Genomic DNA, 12526 nt, shown 5'->3' on the forward strand with positions numbered 1-12526 from the left:
AATGGAAGAAGAAGAAGAAGTGACGTGTTCTCTCTGCGACCCTTAAACCTCTCAAACGGCGCCGCGAAGTCACTTTATTTTCTCGTATATTTGTTGCTCTTGATGCATTTCCGGTCTGCAGACGCGAAACCGCAGGACAACCAATCAGGGCTCGGCTAGGGACACGCCCCCCGTGACACGCACTTCGCTGTGAGGTGTTTTAGAGTTTCGTCGTGTCGTAGTTTGACACATACTGACAGGTGGTTGTCATGGAGATGAACAAAATGATGACGTCAGCTCAGGGATCTCAACCACCGGGCAGAGCTTGGTGTTGCGAATAATGTTATTAATTAATTATATTTATCACAGAAAGCTGCTTTGAAGCATACAAACAGTATTTAAATAGGCATTACAGACAGAAATATATATATATTTATACATATATATCTATATGAATAAATATATCTATATACATATATAAATAAATAAATACATTTTTTTTATTTTTATTACTATAACTTTTTGACACTTTCTGGATAGCATTATTATGGCATACTATAATGACATACTTTACTATTGCATTTTTTAATGGTATAACATTGTGCATTTTCTTGATACTTACATTTTAATGGGAAAACTATACGATGATATACTAGGACATTTTTATAGATTTTTTTTAATGGTACACTTTGACATTTTTTAAGACTGATACTAGATGATGGTATTTTCCCAAACTTTTTCATGACATACTATAATTCTATTTGAATGTTTTTTTATGGCATACGATACAATATGTGTAATATTTGTTATGCGTATTGGTTGTGCGTGTCGGTGATTGAGGGTGAAGTGTATTTATTGTCTGATGCACTTCCAGTCTATAGACTGGATTGTTTATTACCTTCGCATTGAAAATGCCGGAAGGTTATGTTTTGATCGCCGTGTATTTATTTATTTGTATGCGTGTTATTCGCAAAACTCAAAAAGTATTGAACCGAATCGCATGCAATTTGGTGGGATGATTGTTTATTATCCGGGGACCAGTTGATTAGATTTTGGGATCGATCGGGTCAAAGGTCAAGGTCAAAGGTCATGAACAGGTCAAATCTTCTTGAATCACATGGAATTTGGTGGGATGATTGGTTATTATCCAGGGACCAGTTGATTAGATTTTGGGATCGATCGGGTCAAAGGTCAAGGTCAAAGGTCATGAACAGGTCAAATCTTCTTGAATCACATGGAATTTGGTGGGATGATTGTTTATTATCCGGGGACCATTTGATTAGATATTGGGATCAATCGGGTCAAAGGTCAAGGTCATGGAAAGGTCAACATCTTTTTTTCACCATAGCACCATACATTTTTGTCCAATTGGCATGCAACTCATGCCAAAATGTTCATAATTCAATGCCCAATCTTGTGATATGCGAAGGTATGCGCTCTACCGAGTGCCCGTTCTAGTTATGGGATGTATTCATTCACTCACAGCAGAGGTAGACGGAGAGCCGATCCCGAGTGCACCTTTTTAGTTGTCATGATATTTTAGAATGACTTTTTTAATGCGTACTAAATCATATCATTTTGACTGAATGTTTTCTTATGGTAGACTACACTACGTAAACTGTGTGACCTTTTACGGCACCATTCATGTTTTACTGTACTTTGACAACTTTTATTGTAACTACCTTATGAAATATTAATGCGTCATATTGATTAATATGGCATTCTTTGTTGTGATTTTTTTACAGACATACTATCCCATGAGCTTTTGTTATGATCTTTTGAATGAAATATTCATTTGTTGGCACTTAGTATACGAAACTATAACATTTTGAAGCCCTACTATGCTAAAAATTAAAAAAATGTTGTGGTATACTATTGTATCTTTATATTTTTAACCCTCCCGTTACCTTCAAATTTACTAACATCTTTTACCCTTTTTGACCACAGCAGTTAAAACCTCCAGAAAATGATTAGAATTAATATTGTTTCCCAAGTTTAAGTGTCAGGTACTTTATGTTTGTTTGTTGACGACCTAAATAGCCCTTAAAATAAATAAGTTGATATTTCGTATATGTTTTACACCGATGCGTACAAGTTGTGTACAAGACATTGAAAACATGTGAATTTTATGTTCTCCCAGTTGTCCCCAATAAATTAGGAAAACTCATGAAATATGAAGCAAATAAAATGATGTCAATAATTTTTTTAGAGACGTGAAACATTGAATGGGGTCAAATTGACCCCGAAGGTCAAGCTATACTATCAAACAACATTTCCTCTGGCATACCTGCCATCTCCTCCTTAGTTGCGACTAACAATGAAAGCTTATTTCTGACGTCATTCACCCTTGTCAACAAAATGTTTAGTCTGTAATTAAAGTCTCGCTTTAGACAATATAAATATTCAAATGACGCAACAGAACCCGTCCTCGAGCTGCTGCTGCTGGGTTTACCGCTTCGGGAGCTTTTGAGCTCCGTGACTCAGCATTTTATTACATGAAGCGCTCGCTGTGATTCATTCTCCAGGTCATTAACCGACGCCCACAGCGCGCGACCCGCGGCGCCGTGAGTGGCTGCAGAGTGCGCTTACAGGACAATGGGATTGTGTGGGTGTGTGTGTGGGTATGTATGTGTGGGTGTGTGTATGTGTGTGGGTATGTATGTATCTGTGTGTATGTGTATGGGTATGTGTGTGTATGGGTATGTGTGTGTGTATGTACACGTGTGTATATTAGGGCTGTGAAACGATTAAAATGTTTAATCGGGTTAATCACAGGTTTTTGTGGATTAATCATGATTAATCACATATTACCGATGTTCTCGGTATATTTTGTGAGAACATAGAGATTTATGACAAAAGACGGATATATACATTTATACATTCTTCTATACAATGGTGCTGCAACTCAGCAGTTATTTAGCAGTTTTCTTCCATGTGGAACATTAATACATCTTCATCCTAAACAGAATGTTTAACCCTCCTGTTACCTTTCGGGTCAATTTGACCCCATTCAATGTTTAATGTCGGTGTTCTTTGGGGTCAATTTGACCCCAGGCTGTTTTTCACTGTGTCAAACATATCAGAAATATAAACTTTTTTATTTATTTAAAGGGCTATTTAGGTAGTCAACAAACAAACATAAAGTACCTCACACTTAAACTTGGGAAGCAATTTTAAGTCTAATAATTTTCTGGAGGTTTTAATTGCTGGGGTCAAATTGACCCCGAGGGTAAAATATGTTAGTAAATGTAAAGGTAACAGGAGGGTTAAACAGAGCATTTGTCTCTTGTTTGTTAACCATTAACTCCACCATGATACAATCTAAAGGCCTCTAGTCTTCCTCTAGCAGCTGCTGAGGCAAACTGACTGTGTGGGTTTTCTTCATGAACTGGGCCGTGATGAAAGGGACGGCGGGGACACCGCTGCAAAGCTGAAACCAGATTGACAAGTGACTTTTTTTTTGCTCGGTCCCGATGCGCGCGCACGGAGCTCTGTGGCGCGCGAGACGGAGATCGATAAGTGTTAACGCAACGCGAAGAGACAGAAATGACATGCTGCTGTGGAGATACGATCAACAACAGACGTTTAGTTTAATAAAAGAACAAAGACGTGCTCTAGAGAACATGTCAGGGGGCGGGCCAATCTTTTTAATGTCATGCGATCTACCAACACTACGCCGCGATCGACTGGCAGGTCGCGATCGACGTGTTGAGACCCTGATCTACAGGAAGTAGAAGTCGTAACAAGGTTTCCGTAGGTGAACCTGCGGAAGGATCATTACCGATGAACAGACCGTCTGCATGAGAGCGGACAGAGTTCAGATTGAAGTGGTGTATTGGAAGCTCATTTTGCAAGTGACTTTTTTTTCGTCCCGACGACCAACAACAGACGGATTGGAAGCTCATTCTGCGCATGCGTTAAATGCGGTTAAAAAACAAAACTTGTTAAACCTGTAATTGAATTAACGCGTTATTTTTCACAGCACGTATATCTGTGTGTGTATGTGTATGTATGTGTGTGGGGGTATGTGTGTGTGTGTGTGTATGTGTGTGTGTGTATGTATGTGTGTGTGGGGGTATGTGTGTGTGTGTATATCTGTGTGTGGGTATGTGTGTGTGTGGGTATGTGTGTGTCTGTGTGTGTGTGTGAAGATGGCGGGGTGTCAGGTCTGTAACCGTGTTTCAATATAGATCATTTCAAAGTTTTCACAACACACACACAAGAAAAAGGTCCACCGACCCAAACTCTTTATGTTCCATAAACCTTCTTTTTATAATCTCAGCAGCAGGTGAGCTGATGCAACGTCAAAGAGGGTCGATATAAAAGTGGATTTCTATTGATCGGATGTTTTATTTTCATCAGCAGGAGGTGAACTTATGATACTTGGGAAACACATCCACGAGAATCTTCATGACTTTAGTCTTCAACTAGAGAAATATTGCTATAATACTTTTAAATGGCAAACACCGATTGACCCGACAAGGAAAAAAATAATAAAATAAAAATCACTTAAAGAAAACTGAAAACAGAGAAGCTCCAAAAACTCCACACGGTGGGTCGTAGTACAGGGAAACTTCTGAGGGACTTTGGTTTGGTACCTTTGTAAAAACTGGCTCTACTTTCTTTTCTGAAAACAAAAAACAACAAATATATAATAAAAATAAATGATTTCAAAAGAGTTCCACCAGAAACAATAGTGCGATTTTAAAATCCTAACATTTTGAAAATATGTGAAAGTAAAAAAAGGCACACTGAACACTTTTTTAAAACATTCCACACACACACACACAATTTTGTACAAAAGGACGCCCGTCGTGAGCTGACCAGCGTTTCTCTCTTTCGACGGTCAGATAAAGTTTGACTGTGTCTCGTCTTTCTTTGAAAGAATTGTGTCCGTCGTGTTGGGGAAGAGAGGCAGAAGGGGTTCCTTACAGATTCTCCTCCTCCTCTTCCTCCCCTCTGGCTACATCTCATCTCAACCTCCACAGGTCATCCTGTCGCGGCTCTAGCAAATACTCCGCTTTAAAAAAAAGGAGAAAAAAAAAAAAAAAAGGAAGAATCCACCCCGTGACTCTCGACTCGCTCACGTCTCGACGACGCGGACGACATATTTCACGTCGCCGCTCCTCCTCGCGCTCCTCTTTTCTAAAAGCACATTTTTAAACACAAGCCGGGAACTGGGCGTGAGCCGGTTCCCGTCAGTAAACAAGAGGGCGTAGGCCTTTATGAACCTACAGGGAGGGGCAACGAGAACAACCGCAGGACCGGCTCGGCAGCATGTCGCGGCGCCCTGGTGCATTCTGGTCCGACGAGGTCATCGTCGTTAAATCGTTGGCGTCTCTCGGTTTCCAGAAGGCGATTTACTAAAAACGTGCCCGTTCTCTTGATACGTCATATTAATTGAAATTGCACTAAACATTTAAAGAGATAAAACTGTGCATTGCCAGCAGTGTCACTCAGTCGTAGAGCACAAGTGGACTTCAAATATTCAGCAATAATGATGTTTACGTCTTTAAAAATAAAAATTCGAAATAAGCCGACGCATTATTTTGGACTATTGGGGTCATTTTTAGGGTGGATTTTCCCTTTTAATTCTCGTACAGGACTGTAACTGTAAATAAATAGTTGGTCCACATCTTAAGACCATTCACTGAAACTCTGAAGCCTTCGAGTCAAACCGCACGGCAACTTCTGCTCGGCGAAAACAAACGAAGAGTCAAAGCCAAAGGTCACCGAAGGTCGTCTGGCAGAAGGTCACGGTCCAATCATCTCGCCGTTACATTCTGACGTCCGCTGTCCTGTCGATCCAATGAAAAGTAGTTTTCTTTTTTTCAATCATCATCGTCATCGTCATCGATACATCTGTGCGCCGAGTCAGAATCCAGTGTGTCAGGTGATCGGAGCATTGAGGACGTAAACCAGAATCATTCTAAGAGCTCCTCCGACTGCACCGAGGGGGAGAAGCACAGTTTGTGTTTTTCAAAAGTAAAAGAAAAATGTAAAAAGGAGACGTCAATACAGTGTTTGTCTTTTCTTTTGTTTTCTTTTCTTCACGACTAATGAAGTCCCGTACGCAGAACACCCGACGTGCGAATTGTGCAAACAAAACATGATCTCACCGGCTCCACGTCTGCAGGCCAGACCCCTGCATCTCCAGGGCGAGTGAGTGAGGGAGGGGGGGGGGGGATTATCTCCTGGTTACATCATCAGCTCAAGTGATGTCACCGCCGATGACTCAGGTCCCCCCGGGGATACAATCAGAGTTGGCTGTACAAGCGAGGCTTCCCCTCCACAACCCCTCGACATGAAGGATTAATAATAATAATAATATTAATATTGCTTCAGTATTGCCACAAAAGTAGAATAAAATCGACTGTATCTAAAAACACCACAACTTCCGAACGCACGTTTAAATGACGACGGCCCTCATTTATCAGGCAAACGCATTACCCACAATTCAACAGGGAAACAGACGCGTGTGGCCAGTTGCCACCTGGCAAGTGTGTGTGTGTGTGTGTGTGTGCAATCGGATGGAAAGCTGGGAAAAAAAAAAAGTAGTTCAGTAGTGTGAGAAATAAATCACGATCAGTAGTTACAATTTATAAAAAATAATATTATTTGTGAACACAGAAAGCCCGTCGCTGCAGCATCGTGCCGCGCGGATTATTTCCCCATGAATTAAAAGTACAAAAATGGCTGTGATGGAGTTCAATCTGCACGGTTTGGGCGTGTGTCAAAGCAAATGACAAACATAAGTTATATACATGTTAGCGTTGCGTCACGTTGTCCCTCGTCCCGCGTTAGTGTGCCAAATAAAAATAAAACTTTGAATCTGCGGCGATAACCGCGGTGCCGAGATAAATGAGGGCCGTTTTTATATCGGTTTTCTTTTTTGTTCTTCCAATAATAAAAAAAAAAAATCCACAGAAGAGTTTTGAGAACCGGTCTATGGACGTAGACCGCGTCCCATTTTAAATACAACCCCCCCCCCCCCCCCAACCCCCCTGCCGTCTACGGTCCCGGCAGCGAGTTCATTCCCGACGCTCGCCGGGCGTGACGACGGCGGCCGAAGCTCGCGCCGCGCCGCCCGTCGGACCCGTTTCCCGCCTCGCGAGGAGGAGAGGGAGAACGGGAAGTGGGCCGAGGGAGGAGCGCAGCGGGGAGAAGCTCTCGCCTCGCCGCGACTACGAAATGAAGTTCGTCTCCGCCGCGAACGCGTCTCCTCCCCCCCCCCCCCGTCGCTCCGCTCACGCCGCCCTCCGTCCTCCGGAGGTCCTCGTGGCGTCATCCTGCGTTCTGTCCAAGCCATCCGCCGGCTTCAGTTGACCAGGACGAAGCCGTGCTGGGAGTCCACGGTCTCCATCATCTCGCTGTCCAGGAGGGAGCCCCGCAGCTCGGGCGGGCCCGGCCCGGCCAGAGCTCCGGCCGCGGCCTCTCCCGGAGCGGGCGGGGGCGACGAGGCGGCGTCCGGCGGGAACTCGTACCGCTCTCGGCGGAGACCCTCGCAGGAAGGCCCCGAGGCGCGCCGCTCCGGGCAGCCGAAGCCCAGGCCGCCGGCGGAGGCGTCGCGAGACAGGGGGGGGCGGAGCTGCTGCTGGTGGCGGTGGAGGAGGAGGTGAGGTCCGGGAGGCAGGTGCTGGGCGTAGTGGTGGTGGCTCACGTAAACCAGGCCCCCCTCGCCCGGCTCCATCAGGGGGCTCAGGCTGAAGGGCGGCGAGGCCTGAGGACCGCCCTGGTGGGCGGCGGGCATGGGGGGGGGCCCCAGAGGAGAACTCTGAGACGCCAGCGGGTCCAGAGCGGGGCCGCCCGGCGGGTAGGAGCCCTCAGCGATCTGCATCTGGTTGAAGTACACCTGCAGCCCCGGGGCCCCCGGAGGCGGCTGCAGGTGCATCCTCTTCTGGTTCAGTCTGTTGGGAGCGCAGTAGATCCCACTGAGAGCGAGACGACACACACGGCACAATTTAAAAAAACGCGGTCGTTTCTGTCCGCTGCGAATGTGATCGACCTTTTTTTGTTTTAAAAAAAAAAAGGCCCGTGTGGCTCATTGACGGTTGGAGGAACCAGTCAACCAATCAGAGCGTAGGAGACGGAGACACGTATCTCGCTCGGCTACAATTCGAGAAAAATAGCAACACAAAAATGGTGAAAAGCATGGATGACGTTTACAGTTCTTGAATGAGCGTGTTTCTTTTGATCCGTGTGAGAAGCGGGACCGCTGCTACCCAAAGGGCACGTGCGAAAAAAGCGCGGCAAAAAGCTGCAGTTCCTCAAATGGCCACTTGGGGCCAAAGGAAAGTCACTCGACGGGCAACCATTTTTTAAATATTAATTTATAAAACGAAAACAAAGGGCATTTCAATCTGATATCAGGCAATACCAGTGTAGCTCTGAGACCTTCTGTGGTTTCAACCGACTGTCATTATTTAGCTTTATTTGCATTTAATTGAATCTTTCAGTCGCGAGAGCTAAAAGAACACACGAGAAAAACAGCGAAGAGGGAAACGTGTGAGCAGACATATATATATCTATACATATATATATATATATATATATATTTATTTACCTGTGTTCCTGCAGCTGTTGCTCTAAACCTCGAGTGTCCTGACAGAAAAGTTGGCAGCTAGCGGGACTGTTTGCTAAAACGTTGGCCTTTGGAGCAAAAAGAGAGAGAGAGAGAGAGATCGGGACTGATGACAGTGTTCGGGATAATCACCATGGTTACCGTGGCTACAAACCGTTTCATTCGCGTTGCAATTGGGGCAAATGACATCACTGAGTGTTTCCCCCCCGAAAAACAACAGGTGTGTGTGTGTGTGTGTGTGTGTGTGAAGTCGGCGTTAAGACTGTACCTGTAGTTTGTGAGTGAGGTACTGAGTCTCTAAACTCTGCCTGCGGGACAGGACCGGTGGCTGCGGCCCACCTTGGTATGAAGAGAGGCCTTCCTGCTGCTTGGACGCCTTGCCCTTCAACCCAAGAACATAAAAGCGTTAGAGCAAAGGGATGTACACACACACACACACACATCCCAGATCCCCTCCTCCTCCTCCTGTCGGCTAATGAAGTGGTGTCGGGGGGGTCTGGGTGCTTCATCACCGGGGGGGGGGGGGGTCCTAACTGGATTATCCATGTTCTCCTGCCCCAAAAATGCCCGTGCGGGGACTCGCTCAGCCAGATGCCTTGCTCTAAGTGGCCCGCCCCGCCGGGAATACGCAGTAGTTAAATGGGAATGAGAGCAAATTAAAAGGACGATGGAGCCAGATCATCACGACCCGACAAAGAGCGGCGCCGTCGCATCACGAGAGACGCACAAACAGCTGGGTCGTGTCTGTGCGTCCGCCATCGATCCTGTGGCTGTGTGTGTATCACGTGTGTGTATATGTGTGCCCTGTCTTTGTGTGTGTGTGTGTGTGTGTGTGTGTGTGTGTGTGTGTGTGATTGCAGCTCGGGTGCTTTTGAGAGCCAGTCACTGCTACCGGGTGAGTCTGACTGACTTCCACAATGGCTGCATTCAGGCTCCAGGCTGTGTGTGTGTGTGTGTGTGTGTGTGGGGGGGGGGGGGGGGGGGCAGTAAACAAGCCCCAGTCGGCGGCCTCTCCTGGGGGTTACGCAACAGCATGGGGTAGGAGATAGAGGACGGACTGAAGCCGACTGATAACGGGTTTGGGAAAGGGAACGATTTTTAAATGGGTTAGAGTGACGTGTGTGTGTGTGTGTGTGTGTGTGTGTGATAATGCGGTGAGACTGACCTCCAGGAGGTTGTGCAAGTGCTGCTGCGGTCCCAGGGGCCCCGTGCAGGCCCCTTCCCCGGACCCCATCTGCCCCACCAGCATCTGGACCTTGTTCAGCTCCAGGATGCCTTTGGTCCTCGCCAAGTTCTGGAGGTGCTGCCGAAACGCAACCAGACCTAGAGAGCGCCGGACCGGACCCCCGACAACACAACCGTCAGGTCTTCATCAAGAGAACAGAATCTCCCCTCTCTTCACACGATATATCTGCTGCTCCGTCCTCTCGGGGAGTCGGGGGGGGGGCTCAACCCTCGCTGACGTGGGCTGGATGCACGTCACGAGCCGCTGTGGGAGTGCGTGTGTGTGTGCGTGTGTGTGTGTGCGCGTGCGACAGGTCTTTGTGTGTGTGCGACAGCTAGCGGCGCCGATAAGACCCATCCAGCGGTGACGAGCTCGGGCCCTGACTCACTGCGACGGAGTTATTTAAAACCTGGACTCGGCGGTCTGACGCAAACACAATCCTCCGGGCTCGCACTCGACAAAAAGAGGATTACCGACAAATGAAATAAATAAAACCGCAAATACCAGAACTACTGCGAGTGCACAGTGCAGGCGGGGAGTGGAAGTAACGTTTGTAATCTTTAATTATAGGTTTCTACTTGGCTGGAGGTTGATTCACAACCACGAGGCACGGATTAATGTAAAAACATGGTCGAGGGAGGTCGTTCGACATTCACTCATAGTGGGACTCCTCTCTCTCTCTTTCTCTCATGTGAAGACAAATCCTGACAGCCACGGACTGAAACGTGCCTTTTAAATTGATTTTAGAACAAGCAAGAGAGAATGAGCATTTACCAAGGGAGCGTAAGTAGAAAAAGAGAGAGAGAGAGAGAGAGAGAGAGAGAGAAGAGAGTGAGATATGTGGGCTGAAACCTTCAAAAATATCTGTGATTCATAACGTGAATCATCACCGTTGTCGTCAGCGAGAGACTGAAGAGGAAAAGAGACGAGAGGAGAGGAAGAAGAAGAGGGGGATAACAAGTGTGAAAGAGAGGGGGAGCAAATGAGACACATACATGCATAAGTATATACACACACACATTCATATATAATATATACATACATATACACATGTACAAACACATGCATATTCACATATATATAAAGACATGCATATTCATATATATGTAAAAATACACATGCATATTCATATATATATACATGTACATACACATTCATATATATATGTGTATATATATGTATGTATATATATATATATATACACACACATACATATACACACAGATGCATATTCATATATATATATATGTGTGTATATATATGAATGTGTATGCATATTCATGTATATACAGTATGTGTGTGTAGGAGGGTGTGAGGGAGCGGAGGTGTTGCGTCATGAGAATCGAGGCTCTTCCTCTCGCCTGCTGCTCTCGGGTCTCAGAGTGTCGGCCGTATGAACATCGCCTCTCCAGAACCGACTCGCTGCAGCTCGTAGCGACTTAAGAAAACGTGCCGACTCGGCGCCTCGTTGACGCTCAGTGTACACGCGGCCGATCGGCGGTTTCAAAGCATTCCTCTCAACGCGTGATTTTTTTTAACGTTTCACAGAATATCTTTCTGCAAAACAGGGAGAACGTCTGTGTCGCTGCATCTGTGTTTGTCTTCTTTAAAATGAGCGACAGCGTCAGACGATCACGACCATCGGCAAACATCGTATCTATTAAAACTGCATACTCTGCTTTTAGGACCCCAAACCCTTTGGTGTTTAAAATGATCCTTCAAAGGCACGAATCAAAACAGAAAATAATGACATTAGGTCATTAGGAACCAATCAATTGAAAAAAGTTCCCGACAGAATAAAGCAGCTTATTATAGAACAGTTTCCAATTTCCTTCTAGAACATTTAATGCGCGTGTTCAGTGACGCATGAAGGCGGGAGAACAATATGAAGGGAAGAAGGTTTAGGCATCATCATTATTATTATTATTACCTTCGCATTGAAAATGCGAAAGGTAATGTTTTGATCGCTGTGTATTTGTATGCGTGCGTGTTATTCGCATAAGTCAAAAAATATTAAACCGAATCGCATGAAATGTGGTGGGGTGATTGGTTATTATCCGGGGTCCATTTGATTAGATTTTGGGATCGATCGGGTCAAAGGTCAAGGTCATGAAAAGGTCAAAATCTTCTTTTTACCATAGCGCGGTACATTTTTATCCAATTGGCATGCAACTAATGCCAACATGTTCATAATTCAATGCTCAATCTTGTGATATGCGAAGGTATGCGCTCTACCGAGTGCCCATTCTAGTTATTAATATTATTAATGTGGTCCGAGCGGCTCAAGAGAAATGGGGGATGTGAAAGAGTGTCCAGAAGAAAGGATGTCTATTTAGGGAAATAATTGAAAAAATGACCCCGGGTGGCTCTGACCTTGGGTGAGCGAGGTGTCGGAGGCTCGCCGTCCTTCCCTGAAGCTGATGGGCGAGCGGTTGTGCGCCTCCCTGTGCCGAGAGGTCAGGACGGCCATCGCCGGGTTGGCGGGCCGAGCGCTCAAGAAAGGCGGCGCGGGGGCGGAGCCGTCGGCCGGCGCCGCTTCGCCGAGAGACGGGGCGTCGTCCGACAGGCCGAGGTCGCTCTGCATGGAGCCCATGTCGTAGCCCATGTCCGAGTCCACGCTGCCCATGGAGGGGTTGTGGCCGATCGCGAATAATTTACCTGGGGGGGGGATAAAAAAAGTTATCAAACGGCGTCGTTGTCGCATTAAATGCCGGCGATGGACCCGAAACGTGGGCGTTGTG

General features: G+C 46.0%; 1 protein-coding gene across 3 annotated transcripts in view; it reads right to left on the reverse strand.

Moving 5' to 3' along the window:
- Positions 1-4209: 4209 nt before the first annotated feature.
- The window catches only part of sik2b (salt-inducible kinase 2b), a 50627-nt gene continuing 42310 nt past the window's right edge, over positions 4210-12526 (reverse strand). The window contains exons 11-15 of one of the 3 annotated variants that reach the window (XM_056440819.1): positions 12159-12443; positions 9726-9883; positions 8829-8942; positions 8543-8628; positions 4210-7886 (exon numbers count right to left, since the gene is read on the reverse strand). In XM_056440819.1, the coding sequence (XP_056296794.1) occupies positions 7298-7886; positions 8543-8628; positions 8829-8942; positions 9726-9883; positions 12159-12443 (1232 nt within the window). In that variant the 3' untranslated portion in view covers positions 4210-7297. Of the gene's footprint in view, positions 7911-8542; positions 8629-8828; positions 8943-9725; positions 9884-12158; positions 12444-12526 lie in introns of all 3 variants that reach the window. The other 2 variants (XM_056440817.1, XM_056440820.1) reach the window with 2 other exon arrangements.

Source organism: Pseudoliparis swirei, chromosome 20 (genome assembly GCF_029220125.1).
Source record: "Pseudoliparis swirei isolate HS2019 ecotype Mariana Trench chromosome 20, NWPU_hadal_v1, whole genome shotgun sequence".
NCBI lineage: Eukaryota > Metazoa > Chordata > Actinopteri > Perciformes > Liparidae > Pseudoliparis > Pseudoliparis swirei.